We start from the raw sequence: 25,525 nt of genomic DNA on the forward strand, positions 1-25,525 counted from the left end.
AGCTTTATAGCCTCTTTTTTTTTTTATTTTTTTTATTTGGTTTTTGAAAAAAAAAAAACAAATATTAAGTGCTACCCTCTATAAATAAAGACGCTACTACTAATATAACCAGCACTTAGAACTTACACTAATTGTCACAAGTGCACAAGATGCCTAGCAATTTGTGCAGTTTCGTACTAATGCAAATATATCTAGCGAATAAATCCCTGTAGGCGGCTGGTTTACTTGAGAATAATGCCCAAGGCTAAAAGATTGACTGAAAAATGAACAGTTGGCCGAGAAGCGAAGCTTTGAGAGCAACTGTGAAATTTTGAGGGCAATCTAAGCCAGAAAGGTTTTTTTTTTATTTATTTTATTTTATTTTATTTTCCACCCGATTAATCTCTAAAGCGTGCTCTATTGCGGTAAAAAGAAAAAAAAAACTATACACTGGAAACTACCGCGTAATTGCGATTGAAATAAATGCAAATAAATTAATGAAATCTTTTTAACACAGTGTTTTGATTAATAAGTTAAACCAAAAAAGGTGAACCTGTTCGTTTGTTTGTTTTAGCCTGTATACATAGATACATATTTTTTAGATAACTTTATTTTACTTTTACTTGCTTGTAAAATTAGTTAGGCTCAAGCAGACGAAGAGCCACTCTGTGGATGCACTGCCCGATATACCGTTATTATTATTATTATTATTATTATTATTATTATTATTATTATTATACTTATTATTATTATTATCATAAAATTTAAAACAATTCTTTATTAAAAAAAACTTCTGTGATAATTTTCCATGGCGCAAATCTATAAATTTATTATAAACGGTTCTTTGATACAGTCGTTAAAATGAAAAGCAAAATATGTTATATAGAAAATAAATAAAACCTGAGAAGCGTCCAAAATTGGAATGAGTGGTTTAAAATGAAAAGAAAACATTATGGTTACATTGTGCGTTTGATGTGATCAAGCGTACGCGAGTAGCAATCAAAAACAAAAGAAAAACTATGTAAACTATTTACAATACACACTTTCTGCAATTTCAACGTCGATTTATTATTATTATTATTATTATTATTATTATTATTATTATTATTATTGTAAATAGTTTTGCGCTAAAGTTAATTTTTATAACACTTGTGTACCTTGTTTAAATATTATTTGAAATAAAGTTGTTGTTACTTTACTGAAATGTTTTTTTTTTAAAAAATATATTATAATTAACAATTAGACTACGAGCCCGAGTTTTCTATGAGCAAATAGTCAACGAGGCGCAGCCGAGTTGACCATCGCTCATAGAAAACGAGGGCAGTAGTCTAATTGTTTTAGTAGAAACTCTAAAGGATTGCAGTCCAAAACCTAGAATTTTGTGCACTTTGAAGACAAAAATCAAGGAAATTTACCGCTTAAAGAGCTACTCGCGCGCGCGACTGTTTTCTATCGGCGATTATAGTTCACCACTAAATTTTCTCCGATTCTGATTGGTTTAAATTGAACACGTGACGCGATAGTGCCCGTCCGCCGGAGGGCACTATCAGCCCATAGTGCCCTCCCGAGCGCACCCGTGCATTTTTTTTGTAAACAAGCGTGCCTGCAGACCAAAAAACCCACCAAATTCACTGCATTTGGTGGGTTTCTTGTTTGGTTTTGTTTCGTTTGTTAAATTTCGGCTTTCAATTGAGTTTTTTATCCCGAAAAGTAAAAATAATTCACGATGCTTGTTTTTGTATGGGCGCGCGGAAGAAAATTTAGTGGCGAACAATAAAAACAATAGAGTTTTTCTGTCTCGGAACTATCGGTCTGATAGTTGCCCCTTGGAAATTTGATGTTCATAAAACTAGCATATTTTCCCTCGAAGCTTCGCTTCTCGGGCTAATATTTGTTTTAAGAACATCAAATTTCCGCGGGGCAACTATCAGCCGATAGTTCCTCGACAGAAACACTCTATTGTTAAAATAGAAAACAGTGGGAGAACCAATCAGATTCGCGGATTTCCAATAGAACACTGCTGAGTTTCTACTAATTATTATTATTATAAAAAGAATGAGTAACTGAGAAATTTGAACACTTGTGAATGTCGTTGATGTAAAGTGAAAAACGTGGTCCTAAAACTGACCCTAGACTAAGGTAATCCATATAAAATTGTCTTTTTTTTAATGAACCTATCTCAAACTTTGATTTGCCCGGATACTCGTTCTACTCCCAACCCTCTACCCAAAGGGCAGGTGGAGTTGGTCTATTCATTAAGAATTAATTTATTAAGAAGAAATGTTTGTCTGAAACAAAATGTCATTACTATATTTTACAACCTGACTTTAACCAGGAAGCTTGTTTTTAAACTAAATGATGCCAGTTCCTCATATCCAATAATGTTCTAGCTTTTTAAATTACTCACTTAATTACAGACGTGCTGGCGTGCAGCTCGTGAGCGCTTTTATTTTGTCAATAAAAATATACTTCATCATAACCAAGTTAAACTTGCTGTCAAGTCCTTCTCGATGAAGTTTAAACGGATGAATAAAGTGGTACTCATTATGGGGAAAGTATAAAGTCCAGAAAACTCTGCTGTCGCCTCCATCGTTTGGAATGTAGTACCCAGGAAGGAAGGCAAGATTTTCGCTTCGTTCTAAAAGTCGATATATAGTCGGCACGGCAATTTCTAGGAAAACTTTTTGTTTGTAAAACATTTCTGAAAGAATTGAAAACGCTTTGGCGTGCCTCTGAGGAACGTACAAAACGTCCGAGCGGGCGCCAAAACATAGCATTGTTCCATCGCCGTTCTTTAAAAGAGTATTTAGAAGATGAGCTCCGTCCAGTTTCTTTTCCTTCACGGTCATTTTGGCAACATCTTCCAAAGCTCTTCGGCAGTTAATCAAACCGTATGACGATCTCCACCATGACCAGTCATTGCTTGGTGGTCCACTTGCTGGACTAGTGATAGGGTGGTATGATTCCCAAAATTTGTCCCGGTCAAAATCCGGGAAATTCCAATATTTCAGTATGACGTCATCGCTGATGTAAAAGTATCCCTGGTATCCCGGATATTTTCGTATTGCTCTGTCAAGACACTCGTATCCTAGGAAACCTGTGATTATATCGACTGTGAGGATATCTGGGTGTGCTACCTTGTCAGGCGGACCGCAGAATAACAGATTAGGGAAGGCAGGTTTATACAGAGCAACCAGATGAGGTATACTGTCATAGAATGGATAATTGTAGACAATAACAAGCAAGATGTCTCTAAACGCGTTCTTTAAACAAGGCTTGGAAGCTGTCTTGTTAGATTGACGAATTGTATTTGGTAAGACTCTGTTTATAATTCGTTGAACAGGAGGCTTTTTTACAGTAACATTTCTTGTGAAAGTAGAGCCTTGAATAAAAAAGAAAAATGAAAATAATGTAGAAACGAACACCAATAAAACTATACTGTTGTTAAGCTCACCTCCTGGCTCCCGTTGTCAGTCAGTTAAAGGATAGAAAACGCTATGCACCGGATAAATTATTATCTCTTGGACAGCGTAGGTTGTTTTGTTAGCACATACCCACTGGATAGTGATTTATCCGGTGGATACGTACTACTTATGCAACGCTTTCGAGTGGTATCCTATGGAATATCCCACGAGAAAGTGTTGTGTAACTATTTTATACCATGCCATAGAAAATACGCTTACTAAATTTCGTCGAGAATACAATCGCAGCGCACGATGGGAAGGTTGGGTTGAATACTGTCGAATATACAACGGCTTTCCTGTATTCTGATTGGCTGTATTTTCTATGGTATGATATAAATCTACATCTACATTGAGCGTTTTGCAAAGGGAGGCATACTCCCATCACTGCAAGACATTAAATAAAAATAAAAAGTAGAAGGGGGGGAGGGGGGGATAAAAGATAGCATGTAGGCCTAGACAGATTGTGCTCGCAAAATCATGAAAAGTTGCTCTTTTTAAAGCCAAAAAGTTGCTAAAATGTTGCCCAAAAACCCAAAAAGTTGCTACTAAAACTTCAAAAGTTGCTACTTTAATATATCAATATTTCATACAAATATTATTAAATATCATCAATCATTGTTCTTTTTGGATAATTGGAACTTAACAAAGTTCAATATATTAATCTGAAGTGTATATCTTGGGCACATGTATATTATAAAAGGTTTGCACAGTTGCAGAACAAAACTTAATATATTAAATGCTCTTGCATCTTATTGAGCAATGTCAACAAATTAAAGAAAATAACGCCAATGTGCGTGCTAAGTATGCAAAGTATCAATGTTTTTACAGAAATAGATGTTTACTTTTCAAAATTTCAACCACACGTTAATTTTTGTGATTCTTATTAGGCATATCAATACAAAGTTGCTCAAAAGTTGCTCAGAAAGCCAAAAGTTGCTCAAGGTTGCTAAAATTGGAAAAAGTTGCTCCAAACGCCAAAAGTTGCTCAAAAGTTTCCTAGCACAATCTGTCTGGGCCTAATAGCATGATCCAACTGATAAATAGCTGTCCAATAGGTTCTTTGCACATTCTGGTCTTTTGCTTGTTAGAGGCATTGTACCTTGACCCTACTATGACTTTGTCACCTTTTGCAAAGATTAACGTGGTTTAACTAAACATGTTTTGCTGGTGTGACTGGGGTATAATATTGTGCATCTTCTTACTTGTTTATGAAAGTGTATTGGCACAAAAAATTCTTAACTTGATTATCAAGAAAATTATTGTTTGGTTAATTATGTCAACCTTACCTGCATAAATCATCAGTATAACCAAGACAATTATGCATGTGAGATACAGCTGGTATCGGCTTGGAGTTTTCTTCTGTAGGATAAGAAACATAACATTAAGGTGTGGCACACTAAGGGGCGTGGTACAGAGACATGTAGCAAGGACAAAATCATAACATGTACTTGATACAAGCTACAAAGAATTAATGAATTCTCCAAATTATTATATGTTGATATTCAGTTGATGAGTTTCATTTAATCATTCTTCGGTTTATGCAATAATTAAATTACTATTCAATTTTTCTTTTTATTTCATGATTACAATCCTTCTTCTTCTTGTTATTATTATCATTATCATTATCATTATTATTATTTTGGTCGACATAACATAACATAAACTTTACAGTAAATATTACAGTAGCTTAACTAATGTGAAATATAAATGTTTGCTTTTATGTTGTCAGTTGTTGTTGTTGACCGTTGTTGCAGCGCAGTTTCCAATCGTCACGGTCTCATGACTTCGAAACCACATCGAAAACGACGCGGTTTCGAACTGTACACCTAATTGAAGAAACTTTGACCGCGTGAAAAGCATAAACGATGAACGATATGACCCAACAGCATTCTAGGTAGACAGCGTTGGTAAGCTTAGTAATATTCCTTTTTTCGGTAATCAAAATATTTTCTTTTTTTCTTTTTTTCTGAAAGACAACGATTATTTTTTCCGATCCCCCTGTAAACATTTGGGTCGCATCGTTCATGGTTTATGCTTAATTTTCATAGGTCAACGATACTTCAATCATGATCAGGTATATACACAGAATCTATTTAACTGTTTTTCAAGTCTGTTTGAATGTAATTGTATAAGCAAGCTGTATTTCGTGAGAGGTTCATCATTTTAACTGCCAGCCAAGATACGTGACTGTTCTAAATCGTTGCGGTTTCGCTATTTAGGCGACCAAAACTGTACCGTTTTGAAAACGCTCCACTTTTGATAGTGTGTTGTGGGGGTGTCTGTATTATAGAGGTACAAATGATAAAAATCTGATTTCTCTTGGTACAGGTCAACTGTTCTTAAAGGGGTAGTATCATGGTGATTTTGATGCATTTGTGACTATAACTGAGCTAAAATTATGACTAAATAGCTTCGCTCATCCACAAGTTGCACCTAGGACACCAAGGTGAAGATATTAAGTGAATCGTTCAAAGGAGAGCAAAATGTTATAAGCTTTTGACGATTTATGCAAGAGAAATGGGCAGAGTTTTAAAAACGTTTTTAAAACTTGGTTGAAATCTCATGCCTGTGTAACTCATGATAATACCTCTATAGTTGATATTGTGGTCGGGTGGGTTGCGGTTTTTTTTTTTTTTTTTTTTTTTTCCCCCCCCCCTTTTTAAAAAAAAAATTTGTTACTTTAGTGGACTGTTATAGTAATTTTAACAAAGCTAGACCATTATTTTTAGGTTTCCATTAATGTCAATAATTCTTTTGACTTTTCGAAGTGATGCTCGTATTACTGCGCCTTTAATAGACACAGAGATGTCCGTCAAAGGAAGAGGTTCGACTGTGTTTTGGTTCCCTTTGGAATTGATTCATAAGATGTCCAATGTCCGGCAGTTCTTTATTTGTGATATTTATGATATTAGGTAAATTACTGCAATTGTAAATGAAATGATGTAATTTAGTGCCGAGATGTCAGTGTAAATTCTAGTTAGGCAATGTAATTGTGATGTTACTGTGTAAAGTAGTGTAAATTACTGTTGCTGTTCGAAATAAATGAATTGACATCTTCTAGGACATTCAACTGAAAGCCAATCTATGCAGTGTACCAATCATTTTGGCGCATTTGTATCACGTGACCCACTTAGAACCCTCGGCCAAATACCCTCAACTATATTACAACTAAATGTTAACTACAACCGCAAAAAACAGGGACTGATTCGTGGCACGTACAATTTTAATGATTATCAGTTCTTCCCTTGCTCCTACACGTTTAAGCCAAATCTTACTGTCTTCGACTATTAATGAAATAAATGGAATCGGCCATCTAATAAAGACTGTATTAAGTAGTGAAAACTGCGTTTCCTTCTCAAACCATGTGTACAGTGCTACGCGAGATGTGCCCAAGAGTGAATCTGTTTAATTTGACAATATTTTATGGCCTTTTACACAAAACATTAGTAACTTTCCTAAAGGGCAATCCTTCTAGCGTATAGGAAAACATAGCAAAGTTATTATGGCTAAGTGGAATAAGTTTAGAGTGAATTTCAAGAAAAATGTTGTGCATTTTTAAAGACAGAAACGGAATTGAAATATATACCTTTGCAATATCAACCGACGCCTTCCGAGGTCGACTTTTGTCAGTCACAATTATCTCGATAAAAAAGTAGTTCTTTCTTTGTTGGGTGTTTGTAACAGGTAAAAAAACTGTAGTTTAAGCAAAAGCGCGCTGAAATTCGTTGAAACATTTGCGTTAGGCAACCAAGAAAAGGCCAGTTACTTTCGCATGATATAAATAAAGTAGAATAGTTACATACAGGAGTCGGAGTATTCTATGGGGTTTCAAAATCCTATCGAAATTTCCAAATGCAAAAACGCAGTGTTAAAACTGAGAACATCAGTTTATACAGTGGAACCTCGATATAACGAAGGGCCAAGGGACTGGCAGAATATGTTAGCTATTAATAACGAGGTTTCGTTATATCGAGGTTCTTTTCCATTTATTTTACAGTTATTGGGGCGAAGAATATCGTTCGTTATATCGAGGACCTTGCTATATAGAGGTTCGTTAAATCGAGGTTCCACTGTAATTCTACTGCAAGTAAATTATTGGACAACAACAGTGAAACGCCTAGGGTCCAAGAATGAATGACTCTTCGAGATGGACGCAAACGAGCGAAAAGGCGGTCGGATGGGTCTCAACCTAAATTGTAAAGCAAACGTTTAGCTGAATGGAAACTCAACTGAATTCCACTAGTTGGACGAAACGGTTAAGAGTAAATATTAACAACATAATCCGAAACAACAAAAATGTGTTTTGGGCATTTTTGTAGCTTAAGGCCTGGCAAAACGAGGAAACATGTTTCCAGAAACATTTGTAGCTCGCGCATGTTTCCTCCAATGTTTCCCAGTTTTGCCACCCGGGAAGCATCGGTTTCCAGCGTCATTTTTGTTTCCAAGAAGCAAAATTTGCTTCTGCTTCACGGCAGAAACATTTCGTGTTTCCGCGCGGCATGGAAACATGACAAAACGAGGAAACAATTATGGAAACATGCTTCCAGCATGTTTTCTCGTTTAGCCAGGCCTTTAGGTGACGCCAACAGAAGCTTGGTTTAGACTAATGATAGTTCTAAATAGAAATCGTCGGTTCTAAGTTATCATTTGATCTAAATAGCTAACATGTACAGTTTTTCGTACCTCAAAAGACTTCATGAGTCGATATTTGCGCGAACCGGACACAAAACTCCCTTGAAAATAGTTTTTTTACCAACTGCTCTAATATTGACGCAGAGTCATGCACGCCAGCCATATGCAAATCGACCCTGTTGATATTAAGCACCTACCGAAAAAGGAAATAATTAGAATCCTTGAGTAATAGTTTATTTTAGTTCATACAAGTGCTGTATTCTGATCACGTGTGAGCAGGAAATAGCGTAAACTTTGTCCGTTGAAACTACACTCAACTCTCGCCTTGCGGACACCACGTTAGTACGAACAGAAGTTGAAGTCCTGGGCCGGGTTGTTCGAAAGACGATTAACGCTAACCCAGGATTAAAAGATGATCAAGATTTTAATTTCTCTTGTTTTAAAGGGTTTCCCAAAGCTAATATTTTGTTAAGTTTGAGATTGGTCCATGTCAAAACTGTGGGACGGAAATATTAACAGAAAATCTCAACGACATTATATAAAATTGAAATCAAATTTCACGCTATTCCTGGATTAGCTTAATCGTGCTTTGAACAACCGGGCCCTGGCGAATAAAGAATTACTGAAAACAACTTTCGCTACTATGGACTTTCTCTATTACGGACACCAAATGGTGGTCCCGAAAATGTCCGTTGTAAAGGAAGTTGACTGTATATGAGACATATCTCTTTCGTTTTTAGTTTTACAATAGCAGATATACTTACAATGCAAGATTTTAATTGGGTATTAGCTTCTTAGTTACAAATATACTTTCTAATACCATACATATCTTTTGCAAAATTAAAATGTGTCGTGAATTTTTTTAGAATAACATTTTTCTAGTAAAACTTACTCCGGCTACACATTTAAGAATGTAAATACAAGCAAGCAATAAATTGACTGGTGATGTTTCGCTGTTCTATCTCATGGCATTTTGTTAAGTTAGAGTAACGGGTTAACATACCGTATTTACTCGAATAAGCGCCGCGCCGCATTAAATTTTTTGCTCCTCAAGTGCGGTGCTTATTCGAGGGCGGCGCTTATTCAAAATTTGAACGCCACAACGAATCTTATCTTTTAACAGTAATTGAAAATAGCGTCTTTTGATTGTCAGTCTCCGTCTTTTGCGAAGAGATAAGTGGCGCTAGCTGTCCTGGCAAGGTTCGCGCAAAATTTACAGCACTATGTATTGTAAGAATGTTGGATAGAAAAACTAATGGGTGAGCGGTAAAACAATCACTTTGAACTGCTTTGATAGAAAGAGTGTCCAAGTTTGTTTTAGAGTTGCTTTGTAGTGCTGTTTTTAGTTAAACGGAATTCCTCGAATAAGCTTATTCGGGGGTGGCGCAAATTAATTTTTTTTGTCCCAAATGCGGCGCTTATTCGAAGGCGGCACTTATTCGAGTCAATACGGTAACGTATCGAAGCGGAAGCAGAATCATTGGACTTTGGATATTCACATGATTCTTGCCTTGTTTGACTCAGGATGGTTGCGCATTCTCTTTAGTGTTTGTGCCGGTTCCCTGCTAGCAAAGTCTTTTTTTCCAAATGAAGACTCTACTTGCACGAATTATGCCGCAAACCGATGTAAAAAAAATTCTCTGATTTCTGTCGTTTCTAAAAAAAAATTGTTTCTAAAATATTCACTGTGACGTGATTGAAGTGACATTCAAGTTAGTAAGGGATGAAGATGTGCACGTAAGCCCGCATTTGCGTTTTCGTTAATTCTTATAGGGGATCGGGGGCATGCTCCCCCCGAAACTTTTGAAAATTAGATGCTCAGTAATGCTATTACCAGCCATTTCTGTGATATATTTGTTAAGAATTTTAGTTAAGTGACCCATGTCATTTCAACAATTTTTTCGTTACATTCTATATTCACACGTACGGCCCAGTATAATATTTTTGATGGAAGCATTCATTTGTTACTCATGATTATTTTAGCTATCTCTTGCAGGTTATTCATGATTTTGAAATTTTCAATACGAAGATTTTTTGATTCAGCTACCAATTTTATAGCTTTAATTCATGATTACGCCTCCGCATCCGATAAAGTTATTTTACATGAAAAGCTATGGATCAATTTTCCTCGTCCAAATATCGGAAAAAGGAAAATATTGAACAAGCTGAGGGCGAATATGTTTGCTTCAAGCACGCAATCAGAAGGGCGTTCAGAACACGGAACATGAATTGTCACGGAACATGGAAAAAATAATTAATAGATTAAAAACATGAAAAACAAAAATAAATACAGAAAACATCGAATGCTGCAATTGATTGTCTCGCTTCACAAACTTTGTTGTCATATCGAAATTACGCCAAACGCGTTTTATTTTTCTCAGATGAGAAATTTTAATTTTTTTTTTTTTTTTAAAAAAAACCTATTCGTTTGTTTATTCAGTCGCGTTCGATTCGGGATGACAATGATTTGCTCCTGGAAAACGATTTTAATGCTGAAACATTTTTTTGCCGAAGCCTTTGCAATTGTGTTAATTTGATTTTTTTTGGAACTGGCCTGGTAAGACTCTTTAATTTCCCCAAGGGCATCTTTCCATCGCTCCAACTTTTCTTAGGCAATTTTTCTTCAGCAGTTTCGCCTTTCACTCGCCCCCACTTACTGTCCCCGAGACTACGAGAATGGATAATGTGGGGAACCTTTTCAAATGCAAATGACACGAAGCTCTTTTTAATACTTTCCCCCGGCATCAAATTCCATTGCAAGCTAGTTCCAGTCCAATACCTATTTTGTACCATAGGTTTTTCCAGTTCTTTTGTTTAGTTTGTAAACCGTCGTGCTTCGTATAAATAATTTTGTTGTGCAGTTGGAGAAGAACGCAGTGGTTCTGTATCGGTGCATAAGGGAATGGCCAAGGTATTTTAATATTTGTTTATGAGTTATTAGTTAGCTGTGGAGTATTGTTTGGTCTTTTGTATCGGTTTTTGGGACAGCACGGTACACCACGCCATACACGGAGTGTACAGAAGAAACAGCGTGCCGAAGAAAAGTGGCATGCAATAGTAACAATTTAATTCTAATTTATATTTCAGTAAGTCTTGAAAAAGCGTTCAAAACTCAGTGAACTACTGCGAACACTTGGAGCTTATAGACGAATAAATGACAAATTAATTTACGTGCGCCGACCCAAACATTCAACACTGAATCCGGCGTGTTTGTTATTTTTGTGTGTTATTAAGCGTAGAACTTCTAATTTATATTTCAGTAAGTCTTGAAAAGAAGCGCTCAAAACTCAGTGTACTACTGCGGACTGCGAACACTTGGAGCTAAATTAATGTTGTGTTGGTTGTTTTTCCCGACAGAAGAAAACTCCCAACCGATTTCAGCTGTATCTCACATGCATAATAGTCCATTTTACAGTTGACTGCAAGGACCTGGCTGATGGAGTGAGGCTGGAGGTGACCGCATTGATACAAACCCTCTGCTTTATTATGTAAATCCAAACTAGTTAGCATCAGAACAACAAGATTACACAACAAAAGTAGTGAGGTCTGTATCAAACAAGGTCACCCCGCCCCTTCCATCAAAGGCCAGGTAACAGCAGACAACTGTAAAATGGCCTATTGCCTTGGTTCTGGTAATTTATGCAGGTAAGATGACGTGGTGATATAAAAGTTTATTTTGTTTAAGGTGGCCCGCGGGTATTTATGAGGCTGACAGTTTAAGCGCGTTTTAAAACAGGAAACCGTGAAGCGATTGCTTAGATTTTTGAGAATCTGAAAGAAAAATCCTTAAATTATATAAAATGATAAGTTTTATAGCGATCAAACGCGATTTGTTTAAGTTATGAGCGATTTTCAGAAGCCTTCGTTTTTAATAAAATACGATTATTTTTAAAATGCCACGGTGAATTTTTTTGTAATTACCCCAAAACGCTGCCAAACAGTTGAAGTTTACTCACAACAACTTACAGGAAAATCCACTCCGTAGATTTCCTGAACGAGCGACATCTTTATTTTGCCTTCTAAAGCTGTTGTGTTATGCGTCTGTCTTGACCGTCGCATAAATGTGATACTTATAATAACCCGGTACCAGCCAGTTTTGAAGCTGATGTCACCTCAATCTTGTGTGTAAAAGTTAAAAAGATCGTGTATATACATCAAACGTTAGCAGTCAGTAAAGATGGATGGTTTTCAGCCGAATTTTTGAAAATATCAAACAAATGACGTTATTTCAAATTGCGAAAAATTTGTCGATTTGTTTTGCATTTTTTTAAAGCTGCAGCTAGAACAGGATATTGCAAAGGTTTGTGCCGAGTTTCAGCGTATTCCTTTCATACGGTTTGAAGAATTTAGGTCGGAAAGTCAGGTACATTTGCTTTCCAAGTTCTAATCGCTTTGAAAACCCCGCATTTTGAATGGAATTATACTGTTGTTTTGGAAGAGAGGTGTTACTTTCAAATTCCGCATGATTTTCCGTCACTTGGAAATAATACAGCCTAAAAATGTTACTACTAAAATGACAACTACCGTTCTTACACATGTATTCCCTGGTGGTAGAAGATCGTGCGAAATTTGGAAGTAACACCACAAGCGCAATCACGCAAAAATGACAAATTTTGATCCTTGTGCTTGTGCTTGCCGTAAGCACAAGCATCAAAATGCAATGCTCTTGTGCTTTTGCTTGCGTCGAAGCCGTTTTCACGGTGAAATAAGACCTGTTATCCTTGCGCTTGTGCCGCTAGTGAAAACCAGGCTTTAGGCCGCAATTTGCCAGTTAGTCACCCTCTTTATAAGAACCTCTTTCGCCTAAAATTTGAAAGTAGGTTCTTATTTTCATTTCTAAAATCGATTAAAAATGTTTCTTTTTAGGGAAATAAGATAAGTCGACATTCTGGTTGCAATGGAAATTTTATTCTCCTTTTTAATATTTAAGGATTATTCTCCTTTAATATTTAAGGATTCACTTTTACAAGAAATGCTACAGTGAACAAGCCTCCCAGTGGTCGCATCATAAACACAGTTTTACCAACTAGAAGTCGTCAGCCTAACAAGACAGCTTCCAAGCCTTGCTTAAAGAACGCCTTCAAAGACATCTTACTTGTTATTGTCTACAATTATCCATTCTATGACAGTATACCTCATCTGGTTGCTCTGTATAAACCTGCCTTCCCTAATCTGTTATTCTGCGGTCCGCCTGGTACTACAGCTAGGGCTTTCCACAAGTTGCTCGGCAACTTTTTGGCAACTTTTCATGTTTCGAGCAACTTTTTCCCCTTCGAGCAACTTTTTCTCTCTCGAGCAATTTTTGCATTTTAAGCAATCCAGACCGAAGATCCCGAAGATAATCCGAGTGTTGTTCAAAGGCAAAGACCCGATTTTCGAATTCGAAAACATCTGAAGACGTTACACCTTTCGGCCATTCTGCATATTAAAACATTACAAAACTCGCAACATGACGTCATCGATATCATCACGATTTTTCTCAGTTAAAAAAATCCTTGTTATTTAACAAATTTTCCCCCTAATATGTTGTTTAGATACTTATCTTACTGTAAAAGTGCATAAAACTTCTTAGAAATCTTACTCTCAAAGGGAAATTAGCATATTTTAGAGAAATTCTCTTGATAAGAAGCAGCGTTTTGGATTTTTGGAGCAACTTTCGAGCAACTTTTATTATCAGAAGCAACTTTTTGTATTTTTGGAGCAACTTTTGAGCAATTTTTGAGAAATTACGGGCAACTTTTTTGAAATCTCGAGCAACTTGTGGAAAGCCCTAACTACAGCACACCCAGATATCCTCATGATTAATATAATCCAAGGTTTCCTAGGATACGAGTGTCTTGGCAGAGCAATACGGGAACATCCGGGACATAAGGGATTTTTTTACATCAGCGATGACGTCATACTGAAATATTCGAATTTCCCGGATTTTGACGGGAACAAGTTCTGGGAGTCAAACCGCATTACCACCAGTCCAGCAAGTGGACCTGCAAGCAATGGATGGTATTGGTGGAATACACGATACGGTTTGACTAACTGCCGAAGAGCTTTGGAAGATGTTGCGAAAATGACCTTGAAGGGAAAGAAACTGAACGGAGCTCATCTTCTATATACTCTTTTAAAGAACGGTAATGGAACACTGTTATGTTTTGGCGGTCGCTCGGACGTTTTGTACGTTCCTCAAAAGCACGCCACAGCGTTTTCAATTCTTTCAAAAATGTTTTACAAACAACAAGTTTTCCTAGAAATTGCTGTCCCGACTATATATCGACTTCTAGTGCGAAACCAGAATATTGCTCTCCTTCCTGGGTACTACCTTCCAGGCAAGGTTGGCGATCCCCCAGTCAGTGATAGCCGATTTTTCTGGCATTTATACTTTCCCCATAACGAGTTTCACTTTATTCATCCGTTTAAACTTCATCGAGAAGGAATTGACAGCAAGTTTAACTTGGTTATGATGAAGTATATTCTTATAAATAAAATAAAAACGCTCACGAACTGCACGCCGACACTCCCGTAATTTTAGCGTCGGCCACTGCACATTTCGCTATTTTTGCTAAACCTGTTTCGATCGACTATTGAACTTGCTCTGAAATTTTCAGTGTTGACTTGAACTAATAACAAAGCTGTTGCAATAATAATAACAAATGAAATGTAAGTGTTTACGTAATTACAAAAACTAACATTTATAATGAAGGAAGGCGGCGTAACAGAAACACAAGAATTGATTGTAAATGGAATTGTTTATTTAAAGAAGTTGTTTCCAGTGAATTAAACATGTTCCGATTCATTCATCTTTGCCTGATATCTCAGTAGTGATACAGTGGAACCCGGTTAATAAGGAAATCAAAGGGACACGCTAGTATTTAAACATTCTTGTCCCCAGAGCCGCTTGTCCCTCTTAGCCGGCTGAGCCTGGGGCACGAGGAGCCTGCAACTCCCCCTCCCTCCCCTTTCGACGCCTGCTACGCAGGATACCACAATACTGGCACAGACTGTTGATACTGCGACTAAACAAAATAAATTATTATACATTAGAATTACTTTGAAACATGTGATTGGTCGAGAGCATTCAGTCAATAGGCAGTAGCATGTGAACTTGACATGATAACCCAATATCTGCAGCAGATATTGGGTTATCATGTCGAGTTCAAAGTCCGCCTAGTTTCCAAGCCCCTCGTCCGTGTAGTGCTGTCAAACTTTTGAAAATATGGCTGAGCGATTCGCCTCCGTTTCCGAAGAGGAATTGAAAGTTTTGATCGAGAACAAAGATTCTAAAAACAACAAACAACAAAAACAAGTGTAAAAATTCTGAATGATTATTTGAGGAAGAAGAACCTGGAGGGACCACAAGATAAAACCGCTTTGGCCCATGTTCTGACGAAGGTTTAAGCCGGCGCTAGAAAAAGTGATGGCAAATTGTTTGAAAACGTATAATAAAACAATTATTGAATTCGGTTTTCGCATGATATCTTGAATTATCAAAACCTCGTGTCTGTGTTATCTGCCTCAGCCTTCGGCTTCGGCAGATAACACAGACCTCGGTTTTGATAATTCACTATCAGCTCAACCTCATCCAAAATTGCTTAATATTTGATTACTTGGGCGGGGGTACGACGACTCTCCACGATGAGGTAAAATTTACTGATTAAGAACGTTCTCTTTTACATAAAATATTATTGCAAAGCTCTTTTTTTGCAAAGGAAAACTGTACATTTTTTCAAGCTTAATTTGTCGACATATTTTTGCAACCTAAAAAGAGAAAAGCCCTGAAACGAGGTTAATATTTTGCAGATATCATTCTGGGGAGTCGCTTGTTACTGTGTTGGAGTATTCTAGGTAGGGATCACTGATACACATCTCCTTATGATTTGCGACAAACCAGCAAACTCGGCGGAGACTCCCACAAATCGCAGGTCAGAAGCAGGCTTATCTAACGATGTTCTCTATAGAGACCCATGCAGCGTGTTTGATTGGTTGTTGTTTGCGCGCGAAAATTCAAAACCGAGCAACAGCCAATCACAACACTTCATGTCTCTTCATAGACCTACGTCATCAGTATGGATTTTTTTCGGATCAAGTCTAACGCGCGTCCCGAGCGCATTTTCGTGTTGCCGTTTGTTTCTGTTTCAAAAGAAGTCCTCGTGCAAAACTGAGCGATATTGAGCGCGCGATGTGAGAAGTCTTATTTTTCAGGACATTAACTGGGCGCTATCTTGTCCATTACTCCGCCTAGGAACAGATTAAATTCATTTTCTTGTAACTTGTCTTTTGACGCGACCGCATACCACATGCAACGAAGACGCATGTTGTTCTTCCCAGCTAGCTGTGCGCGCTGTCTAACAGTTTTCCGCGCTGATCTGCAGCATCTTCGTGAGACAAACGACCCCGTGAAGGAGAGGGGTCAGTCACAAGTGTTACCTGCAAAATAAAAATAACAGCATCAGTGATTAAGTATAATTTGGACAGTCAGGTTACTTTCGGCAGATCAACCTGCAGAACAAAACCGAACACCTCCGAATAGGAACGAAGACCAGTCGAAGTTCAGATTGAAGCACCAAAAACCGTCCATTCGTATTGCCCAATCAAAAAATAAGCTAGCAACTAAGGACTGTGCAGTGATTACGGGGTTACTGGGAAAAAAATGGCGGCGACATAAGGTAAACCACAACTCGAGAGGACTGGGGAATTGGCCGACAAGTCAACACAAGCAGGGGGGAAGGGGGGTATTACTTTGTTTCACTTCTTTCTCGAAGTGGAAAATTGATAAAAGAGCTATTAAATTTAAATCTCCATCTGCAAAGGACCTATTACAGTGCTGCGCGTCGCACCGTTGCCACCCAACAGCTTTTTGATGGCTTCTGTTTAACCAGTTAAAAATACAAGAAGTGACCGAGGTGTAAATGACGTCAGTTGTCGGAGAACAAACGTCTCGCAGTTCTCGCACTTTGATTGGTTAATTCGAACAAAAGCCATCAGAAGTTGTCAAAAAGAAGACAACGATGAATAAAAAATTTGCCGAGTGTCAACGTTGGGACACGCCTCACTGTAAATATTCTACCAACCTTGTTAAAAACACCGCGTCCGTAATACTCAGCCACAACAGAGAAGCCGTCAGCTGCTCTCTCAAGCTGCAATATTAACAATAAAAACATTTACCTTATTGTTACTTATTTTCGCGGGAACTTAATTTTGCGAAAAATGGAACGGGCATATTTCGCGGGACTTAATTTTCGCGATTTGGCCAAAAATACGTCATTAACAGAACAAGTACAATAGAAACCGTTTAAAATAAATTTTCGCGGGTCTTTTATTTCGCGATTTTTTGAAGATCGCGAAAATTAAAACTCGCGAAAATAAGTAACAATAAGGTTAAGTGCCACAAGCAAAACCATTTGGTTTGTTTTCAACTCAAACTTTTAGTTAAAAGTTGCACGTACAAGTCATTGGAATATAGAAACATCATCTCATCAAAATCTTCTTTGCCCTCAAATCACTCAAAGTCTACGAGGCGCGAGTAAAGGTAACTACGCATCCTGCGATGGACTAGCATCCCTTCAGGCGGGAGTAGAAATCCTAGTCGCCACCAGGTGCCGTCCCCCTCACGCGAGGCACAGTTCGTACACGCCCGGAGATAAGTTGGTATTATGAGCCCGCCGACGTGAACTACGATCATTTTCGTGGCCAACAGTCACGAGTTGACACCAAGAAAAAGGGAAAGAAGAATTTATAATTTTAGGGAAGAACCTACAATTTAAGTATTCGCAGCCTAACTGTCCAGAGTACACACTGATTTTCTGCTGTTACGCGTGCGTCGTGGTATATCAGCGATTATTAAAAACTAGCAATGGTATATTGCAATTCCGGCGTTTTAATTGGTAAACAGACAATGGCATATGAGCTCATATATCACTGACCACAAAAATGGTAGCCGATACGCGTCAACGAAAAAAGCTGGGAAGCTCAAATATTGTAATTCTTTGAGCGTTTTTAATAAAAAAAATTATTCCACTCGCGGTTGTTGGATATGAGATCGTTATAGCCAACTCGGCGCTACACGTCTCGTTGGCTATCTATCATCTCATATCCAACTTGCGCTTGTGGAATAATTAATAATCAACGATAAAAGAACCTTTCGGGTTCGCGGATTGCAATAAAATGCAGTAAGTGTCTACTAAATGCTAAGTCCAAATGCGGTATTTTTCTCACCTGGTGATGAAATTGCTCATGGAGATCTTTAGCCTGCTCCTGTTGTCGTATAATGTCAAGAACTTTCCTGCGATAGGAAAGACATTTTTTGTTAACCATAGGATTACTAGCCAGGGGTGGGGTGGGGAGGCGTCATAGAGGGAGAGGGCTTTTGAAATATATCTAAGTTGCAGTGTCATATTTTATCTAACCGCATATGTAGAAAAACACGCTGATTGATATTTAAATTCAATTGCAAGCTCAAACTTACAATTCCCATGAAACCGGGGTTGAGGAGGAGGAGGAGTTTATTTTTTTTTTTTTTTTTTATTTTTTTATTTTTTATTTATTTTTTTTTTTTGCCACACAAACAAAAAATATAATTATGAAAAAATAAATAATACAAAATCAATATCAAGATAATAATTAATATACAAGACTACAATATAATATAAGATTAGAAAACAAAATGGCGAGGGAACCTAATAAAAAACTACGGGGCTTGTAAGCTTAGGTTCCCTCACAAGAAAAACAAATGACTGGTTCAGGTACTGAAGTAGTGACAAGACTTAATAGAAGACGGAGTTAATAGTTATCAATAATATATGCTTTAAGTTTTCTTTTAAAAGATGCCAGTGATGAAGAGCCCGAAATTTCTGGTGGAGGAGGAGGGGTATCAAAGGGAGGTGATTAATTTTATCCCTGAAAACGTGGCTTCTTAGAAAGGGGTTTGAAGGAGGGAGGGGACTAAAGAGAGGAAACACGATGAAAGTCACTTAACCGAACAGCTTGCAATAATCCCGCGCAGCGCTACTGAGCTAATGTAATCTGAAAGAGAATTACACACACCTGTTCTCTGGAGCACATATGGGACATTCATTGTCTGTTTCAGCATATCCCTCAAAACAGCTGCGAAGAAACGCACTAGAGTTAGTCATGGATCATGTGACAATTGTGATCACGTGAAACCCACGAGCAGGACACGTGCTTTACTTACATTTGGTGAAATGAATGCTGACACAGGAAGTGAACTGCAGGCAGATCCAAAGGTCGGGAACACACACTGCACTTTGCACCTTGAAATATCTTCGCACTGGTAACAGAGAATTGCGTGACTTAGAATAAAAGACAAAGCGCGTGACAAAACAAGGTGTTGCGTGAACAAGTCACTGGCAAAACAAACACGAACGCCCTTGCAGTACAAGCGGTTCTCACCTTGTCTTCAGCTCTTTAATCTGATTCCTCATCTTTTCAGTTTCCTCTCGATACTGACGAATATAACGCTCATCCTGAAATCAATCAAATACAAAATTGTGGTTATCACTGTAAGTTTACTCCCCCAAACTCCAAAAATACACTTAGGCCTCACTTTCGGCAATTTCTTCCACTTAGCAACGAGGTTTTTAAGCAAAATTTTTAAGGAACTCCGTACTCGAGTCAAACGCGAGACGCGAGCCTCACGTTTTAAAATTGCTGATATTGTGATCCATTTCCATCCTCGCCATCGTCAGTCATCCTCACTTCCAAATGGGTTTCTGTCGTTTGTCGAGTACTGTTCTACAGAGTCAAACCATTATTGTTCGGTTTCTTGTTATCTAGGAATGCTTCGAGCTTCATTATTTCATATACCGTAGAATTCCGGTTATAAGCCCTGGGCTTATACAACTTCGTAAGGGGTTGGTTGGGTGGGCTTATAAGCGGAATGAAAAAAACGTTTCAAAACGAGCCACGGGAGTGTTGATGGAAATACGTTTTTTAGTTAAAAAGCACATAATAAAGCAACATTTAGCTCTATTCATTACTGTCATTTGGTAGAGGGGGGCTTATATCCGGGGGGGGGGGAGGGGCTTATAACCGGATGTATTTTTTTGTTTCCAGGATGATGGGTAGGCTTTTGTACATTATGCTAGCATTTTTTCGAGCATTTTAGTGAGGCAAAAGCATTGAGCATTATTCGAGCATTTTAGTGGCATTTTCCCGGAAAATTGATTTTTTTTCCCGAGAAAATAAAAAAGAAATTATTATTTTTTAGAGAAAATGAAGACTAAAATTCAAAATTCAACTACAAATAAATTTCTGGAAATAGTCAACTGCTCTCTGTACTTATCCTCGTAGATGATTTCTAGGATTATGTTTTTTTGCTGTATTTATGAACTTGTATAAGTGTTAACAGTTAACACCATGTTAAAAACTTCGAAATTATTTTTTAAGAAAACGTTTGTATAATGAGCATTATCCGAGCATTTTAGTGACTTTTTTAGGGGAGACCGAGCATTTTAGTGGGAAAAATGGAGCATTTTAGTGGGGAAACAAAAGCATAATGTACAAAAGCCTAATGATGGGCCTATAACCGGGGGGGCTTATAAGCGGGGGGGGGGGGGGCTTATAACCGGAATTCTACGGTATACTAAAATAATTAGCAGTCTCTTTTTGGAATTTTTTCACTTACGTTTGAAATGATTTCGTCTTCCATTTGTAAGCGGTGGATAATGTAATCCTTCAAAAGAAAATATTGCAGATAAGTTACTGCGCCTTTTTTTAACACGCGGACTCTGCTCAATCAACATTCACTGTCGACAATCATCTCAGGAAACTTGTGTGTAACTGGACTGTCAGTACTGTTCACAGCTTCTCTATTTTTCAACGCAAAAAATTTGCACCCCCTCGCGCCTCCCGTTTCGCGCTGGCGTCCAATTCTCTCGCCGTTCTCCCCCCCCCCCCCGCCCAAATTTGCACCCCCTCGCGCCTCCCGTTTCGCGCTGGCGTCCAATTCTCTCGCCGTTCTTCCCCCCCCCCCCCCCATGCTCACCGATCGAAAAAATAGAGGACTGTGAACAGTCTAGTTTGTAACTGTTTTCGTTTTTCATTAGACGCAAGCGTTAGCTGGGTTTTGAATTCAGAGTTCGCGTCATTATTGAACACACAGTTACTGTTAACAAAGGGCTAACGCTCGAAACGTCAGCTTTTCCAAATTCGTTACGGCGGTTTACTTCCAGTTGATAATCAACTAAGTGTTTCACTTTCATTGCCTGCCAACGCAGCACAACTTTAAGAAGAATTGTTTTGGTTTTTGGAGAAGAAATTAGCTGAGTCTATGTTGATTAATGAAAATTATCACCAAGAGCATTTTTACCTTGACTACAGCTAGCGTTGCTGTGGAGTTGTGCGCCAGATTTTGTAACACCAGCAGCGGGGACATGAGGTTCCCACGATCGATGTTTGATTTGCGATTAAGGAAATATTCACCTTATTTACCGCCATTGTGGTACATTGCGTTACAAGTGTTTTTTCCCGCAAGAATTTTGTCATTGAGTGAGTGAGTGAGGATGTTAAAATAGAGGATGTTTTCCTACACTGGGTGGCTATTTTAGGCTATTTTTTCCCTAAACAGGGTCAGGATCATTTTCATAACAAAGCTGCACCCCTTTTCCGAAACATGGGTGTGCTACACCGTAAACCTCCAAGGCTTGTTTCACCTTTTCAGTGATAAAGGTTGCATTGGACTGAGAATCAATAAGAGCGTAAGTCAGAAAAGTCCCCTCTCCAGTGGGATTATTCTATCGTACTGCTAGGTTTTGGTTCTTCGTGGATTTAGAGACAAACATCCCTAAGGAATCCCCCGTGTCCCCTTGCAGAAGACGTCCCTTTATGTTAGTTTCCCCTATATGATAGATTTCGCCATATGGTAGATGTCCAACAAATGAGGTATCAGAGAGCCCAGTAACTGTACATTGCATAAAACTGAAAGCAAAAAGCGTCACATGCCGCCACAACCTCGTTCCTAGGACCCGGGAACCAGTATCAGGACCGGTGGCAAGCGCGGGAAAAGATTTAGTGGAGGTAAGCGTGGCCGAGTGGTTCAGGGCGCTGGTGTTGTAATCCGGAGGTCCTCGGTCGACCTGCCCTGCCACTAGCTGGATTTTTCTCGTTGTCCCGAGTCAAATCCTCGACAACGCTTTGTATATAGCCAACTGTCTGCCTCCTGCCAGTTGGGTACGTTTTTAATATTTCTCTTTAGTGTCTTGAGAGATTGAAGTAAGGGATATAAACAACATTTATTTATTTATTTTTTATTTTATTAAATGTCCCCATATGTGAGACATCCTCTTATGGGTGTCGGAGTAGAAGTCACTTTTAATAATTAACTTAATCGCATGGTTAAATTACTATCACCCGTCTATGTAGTAATTACATGTGATCTAAAAAAGATTATTATAAAAGGATATGGGCCAGCACTTCCATAATTTGGGACTTGCAATCTGTTTCCCGTCGGGCAAAGTACGAGAGAGCTTGCACCCACAAACTCGCATCCAAAGTGCTGTTAACATTTAAGAAGGTAAATTAAACAAAATGTGCCAACGCAGGACTTGCTTACATTAACCCACTCGGGTGCGGTGGCCTAATGGTTAGTACACTGGACTCTAGATTGGGCGGTTTGGGTTTCAGCCCTGACCAGGGTCACCAGGTTGTGTTCTTGGGCAAGATACTTTGTATAATTGGGCACGGGCAAATTAAATAATTATTATTTAATTTCGGGTAACCCTGCGATGGAGTAGCATCCCTTTAGTTCTGGGGGGAGTAGAAATACGCGCAGTCGCTTCACCCTACTAAAACAAGTGGTAAATGCCGACCTGATGAGCCACTAGGCTCGAATGAATGAACGAACGATGAACCATTCAAACACAACCTTTAAATACTATTCTGTACTGACCAACTCACATCTGCACAAAATGGAATGACTGTGTCTGCGAGTTTTGTAGTACATCAGAACAATATCTCATAATTGATTATTTCTTTTACGTTTAATGCATGTCTTCTCAGCTTGGATACTGTAACGAATGTGGTTTCTTTTTCTTTAAAATAAAGGCTCTAATTGTAGCAAACAGGACAACAAAAAAGAGTAAAGTCTATGCCAAAAAAATTCATTGTAAATACCTTAAGGTTACTCTTGTTAGCGGATACTCATTTAAGTGATTTTTTCTGAACAAGATTTAGCGACTACTTCATTTAGCGATTTTTCAACAATTCCAAAATATTAGTGATATCGTGTAAACCAGTTTTTACTGAACATATAGCTAAGATGAAAATAAACGTCAGTAAAAGAACAAACTCACTTAAAATTGAACGACCATTTGCATTGCCAGAACGAACAAAGTTACCGGCATCCAGTTTTTAAAGAATTTTTCAAGTCGACTATGTTTAACGTTGTTTCCTTTGGGGTGGGTGGCAGGGTGGGGTTGTACTTAAATTTAATGAGTATTGATTGAAGAGACAAATTTTAGCTAAATTAAGCAATTTTCGCCCAACTCGCTAAAATCGCTAAAATTAGTAACCGCTAACAATAGTCACCTTAAGGAAAATTGTTGATATATATCACAAGGCTGAAAAAGCGTACTTACCCATACTTCTTGCACGTGTCAATCACGTGACTGTACTCGTTCTGCTCCATGTGGTAATGAAGTATCTGTTGGTAACTATTCAGGTTATAAAGAAAAAAAATAAAAATAAATCAATACGCGTTCTCAAATCGACTCCCTACCGGGACTCGAATCCATGACCTTCCAGGTACCGGTTGGAGGTATCTGAAAAATAGAGGTCATGGGCTTGACACCCGTTGGGGGCTCAGAAAATCTATTTTCTGCGAACTCGACTTGAGAACGCCTACCGTATTTTCTCGATTAAACGCCGAGTATCGAATAAACGCCGCGTCTCCAAGACAAAGTTGAAAATAGGCCCCTAAGGTATTTATTTAAGGCATAATGAGCTGTAGGCATATTAGCCAGATCATCAGTTGTCAAAAATAACGAATAAAAAACATTGCTTAATGAAAAATCGGGCTCGATACACTGCAGAAGTCAAATAAACGCCGGATCCACCAGGCCAAGTTTGAAATAAACGCCGGGGGCGTCTAATCAAGAAAATACGGTATTCATTTATTTTCACTTTATCCAAGTCACCATTCCACTTATATAAAAAAAAAGGTTTCAAGAAGCTTGTAGGTCACACTACGTTACTCGATTCTGTTACGCCAGGTCACGCCATTTTAGCCGATACTGTAACGCTGAAGTAAGAAAAACACGCGTCCAACTGCACTCCGTAGTCCGTAGACGTCGTATCGTATAGTCCATAATAGGGGACTTTAAAGCGGAATACACATGTTTGACTTTTCAGACATAATATTCATGTTTTTTTATTTTCCCTTTTCACACCAATCTCACCGTACCGACAATCTCAACTGGTCAGCAAAAGGGAGGAGAGAGGGCTCTAGGAACGCAACTGGATTGAAATTCGAAAGTCTTACTCGTACTGCTCTTTCACTCTACAGTGAATACTCACAGTTTAGCCTTTTCATACAGATACAGGATTCCAGCTTTGAAATGGTGCATCTGGGCTAATACTAGGGCATGGTCAATGTCGTAACGTGCCTGAAAACGAATCAACAAAACAATTAACCTAGTCTGAAATGTCAGCCGTCCTCTCGTCCCAACCCCCCGACGGAAGGGCGCGGGCGTTGGGGGATTGGGACAAAGGACAGCTGACATTACAATTTCACTTTCACTTGATTAGCTTCGAGGCGTTGTCCGCGCAGACTGTCAGACTAACGATGATTTTTTAAATTTTATTGAATTTTTAAATTTTATTATAATAGTGAATTTTTTCTATCTTCTCAATATTTTTAGGATGTCTTTTTATGTCTTTTTAAATTTTTAATTTGTACACGGCCCCACAAGCTTTTAGCTTTAAACTTTTTTACCGTGTTTAAATAAAGTTGTTATTATTATTATTATTATTATTATTATTATTATTATTATTATTATTATTATTATTATTATTATTATTATTATTTCAGACTTACAATTAACCTGACAAACTTCGGCAGAATAACACAGAAAGTTCTGTCGCCTTCACCATTACATCATTGTCTTCTTGAAACACTTAGCCTTAATTTTTCAAGTTGGTCTTTCGTAATTTCAAGTCTGTACTGCGCAATCATGGAGTTTGTTTCCATTTTTGTTTTGAATTCGTTGATACGTTACAATTCGGTAATAGCGTACATGACGTTTTTTAGTTCGCCATACGGGTCGTTTCATTCAGGAATGCTCGATGAGCTGAAACGTCGGTTTGGAAAAGTTTCGAAGTTCTTCCACTCATTTATTATTGTTTTGCAAAGGAGTTAAAAATTAAAAAAGGCAAGTTTGCCCCAGAATTTTATTTCGGCTTAAGACATTCCCTAGTGTGAGACTCACATAAACGTTGCAGGCGGG

At 38.1% G+C, this 25,525-nt stretch overlaps 3 protein-coding genes across 4 annotated transcripts in view; 1 reads left to right on the forward strand and 2 right to left on the reverse strand.

Annotated features, from left to right (window-relative positions):
* Positions 1 to 1,759: 1,759 nt before the first annotated feature.
* On the reverse strand, positions 1,760 to 8,321 carry LOC144666902 (uncharacterized). The gene is made up of 3 exons (XM_078528342.1): positions 8,127 to 8,321; positions 4,730 to 4,802; positions 1,760 to 3,361 (listed from the first exon to the last, which is right to left on the reverse strand). Exons 1-3 carry the CDS (start codon positions 8,139 to 8,141, stop codon positions 2,391 to 2,393), a joined length of 1,059 nt encoding a protein of 352 aa, XP_078384468.1. The 5' UTR covers positions 8,142 to 8,321; the 3' UTR covers positions 1,760 to 2,390.
* Positions 8,322 to 11,685: 3,364 nt separating this feature from the next.
* Positions 11,686 to 14,592, forward strand: LOC144665051 (uncharacterized). Its single transcript, XM_078526230.1, has 3 exons — positions 11,686 to 11,707; positions 13,030 to 13,294; positions 13,830 to 14,592. The coding sequence occupies exons 1-3, from the start codon at positions 11,686 to 11,688 to the stop codon at positions 14,590 to 14,592; spliced, it is 1,050 nt and encodes a 349-aa protein (XP_078382356.1).
* A 1,108-nt stretch (positions 14,593 to 15,700) lies between these two features.
* The window catches only part of LOC144666879 (vacuolar protein sorting-associated protein 11 homolog), a 53,719-nt gene continuing 43,894 nt past the window's right edge, over positions 15,701 to 25,525 (reverse strand). For both annotated transcript variants that reach the window (XM_078528302.1, XM_078528301.1), the window contains 11 exons: positions 24,597 to 24,685; positions 23,660 to 23,734; positions 22,486 to 22,578; positions 21,394 to 21,478; positions 20,710 to 20,757; positions 19,476 to 19,549; positions 19,258 to 19,353; positions 19,110 to 19,169; positions 18,282 to 18,348; positions 17,138 to 17,203; positions 15,701 to 16,493 (listed from right to left, as the gene is read on the reverse strand). In XM_078528302.1, the coding sequence (XP_078384428.1) occupies positions 16,395 to 16,493; positions 17,138 to 17,203; positions 18,282 to 18,348; positions 19,110 to 19,169; positions 19,258 to 19,353; positions 19,476 to 19,549; positions 20,710 to 20,757; positions 21,394 to 21,478; positions 22,486 to 22,578; positions 23,660 to 23,734; positions 24,597 to 24,685 (852 nt within the window). In that variant the 3' untranslated portion in view covers positions 15,701 to 16,394. The remainder of the gene's footprint in view (positions 16,494 to 17,137; positions 17,204 to 18,281; positions 18,349 to 19,109; positions 19,170 to 19,257; positions 19,354 to 19,475; positions 19,550 to 20,709; positions 20,758 to 21,393; positions 21,479 to 22,485; positions 22,579 to 23,659; positions 23,735 to 24,596; positions 24,686 to 25,525) is intronic.

The sequence above is a fragment of the Oculina patagonica genome, chromosome 9 (genome assembly GCF_052425735.1).
Source record: "Oculina patagonica isolate OP01 chromosome 9, crgOcupat, whole genome shotgun sequence".
NCBI lineage: Eukaryota > Metazoa > Cnidaria > Anthozoa > Scleractinia > Oculinidae > Oculina > Oculina patagonica.

What these genes read in the sequence shown, in the direction of transcription:
- LOC144665051 (XM_078526230.1), top strand. Translation starts at nt 11,686, where the DNA reads ATGGCCTATTGCCTTGGTTCTG. An exon ending in GGCCTATTGCCTTGGTTCTG is followed by an intron (nt 11,708 to 13,029) that starts GTAATTTATGCA and finishes TTAATATTTAAG; the next exon opens with GATTCACTTTTACAAGAAAT. An exon ending in ACAGCTAGGGCTTTCCACAA is followed by an intron (nt 13,295 to 13,829) that starts GTTGCTCGGCAA and finishes TGAAATCTCGAG; the next exon opens with CAACTTGTGGAAAGCCCTAA.
- LOC144666902 (XM_078528342.1), bottom strand. An exon ending in TATACTGATGATTTATGCAG is followed by an intron (nt 3,362 to 4,729) that starts GTAAGGTTGACA and finishes TTTTTATTCAAG; the next exon opens with GCTCTACTTTCACAAGAAAT.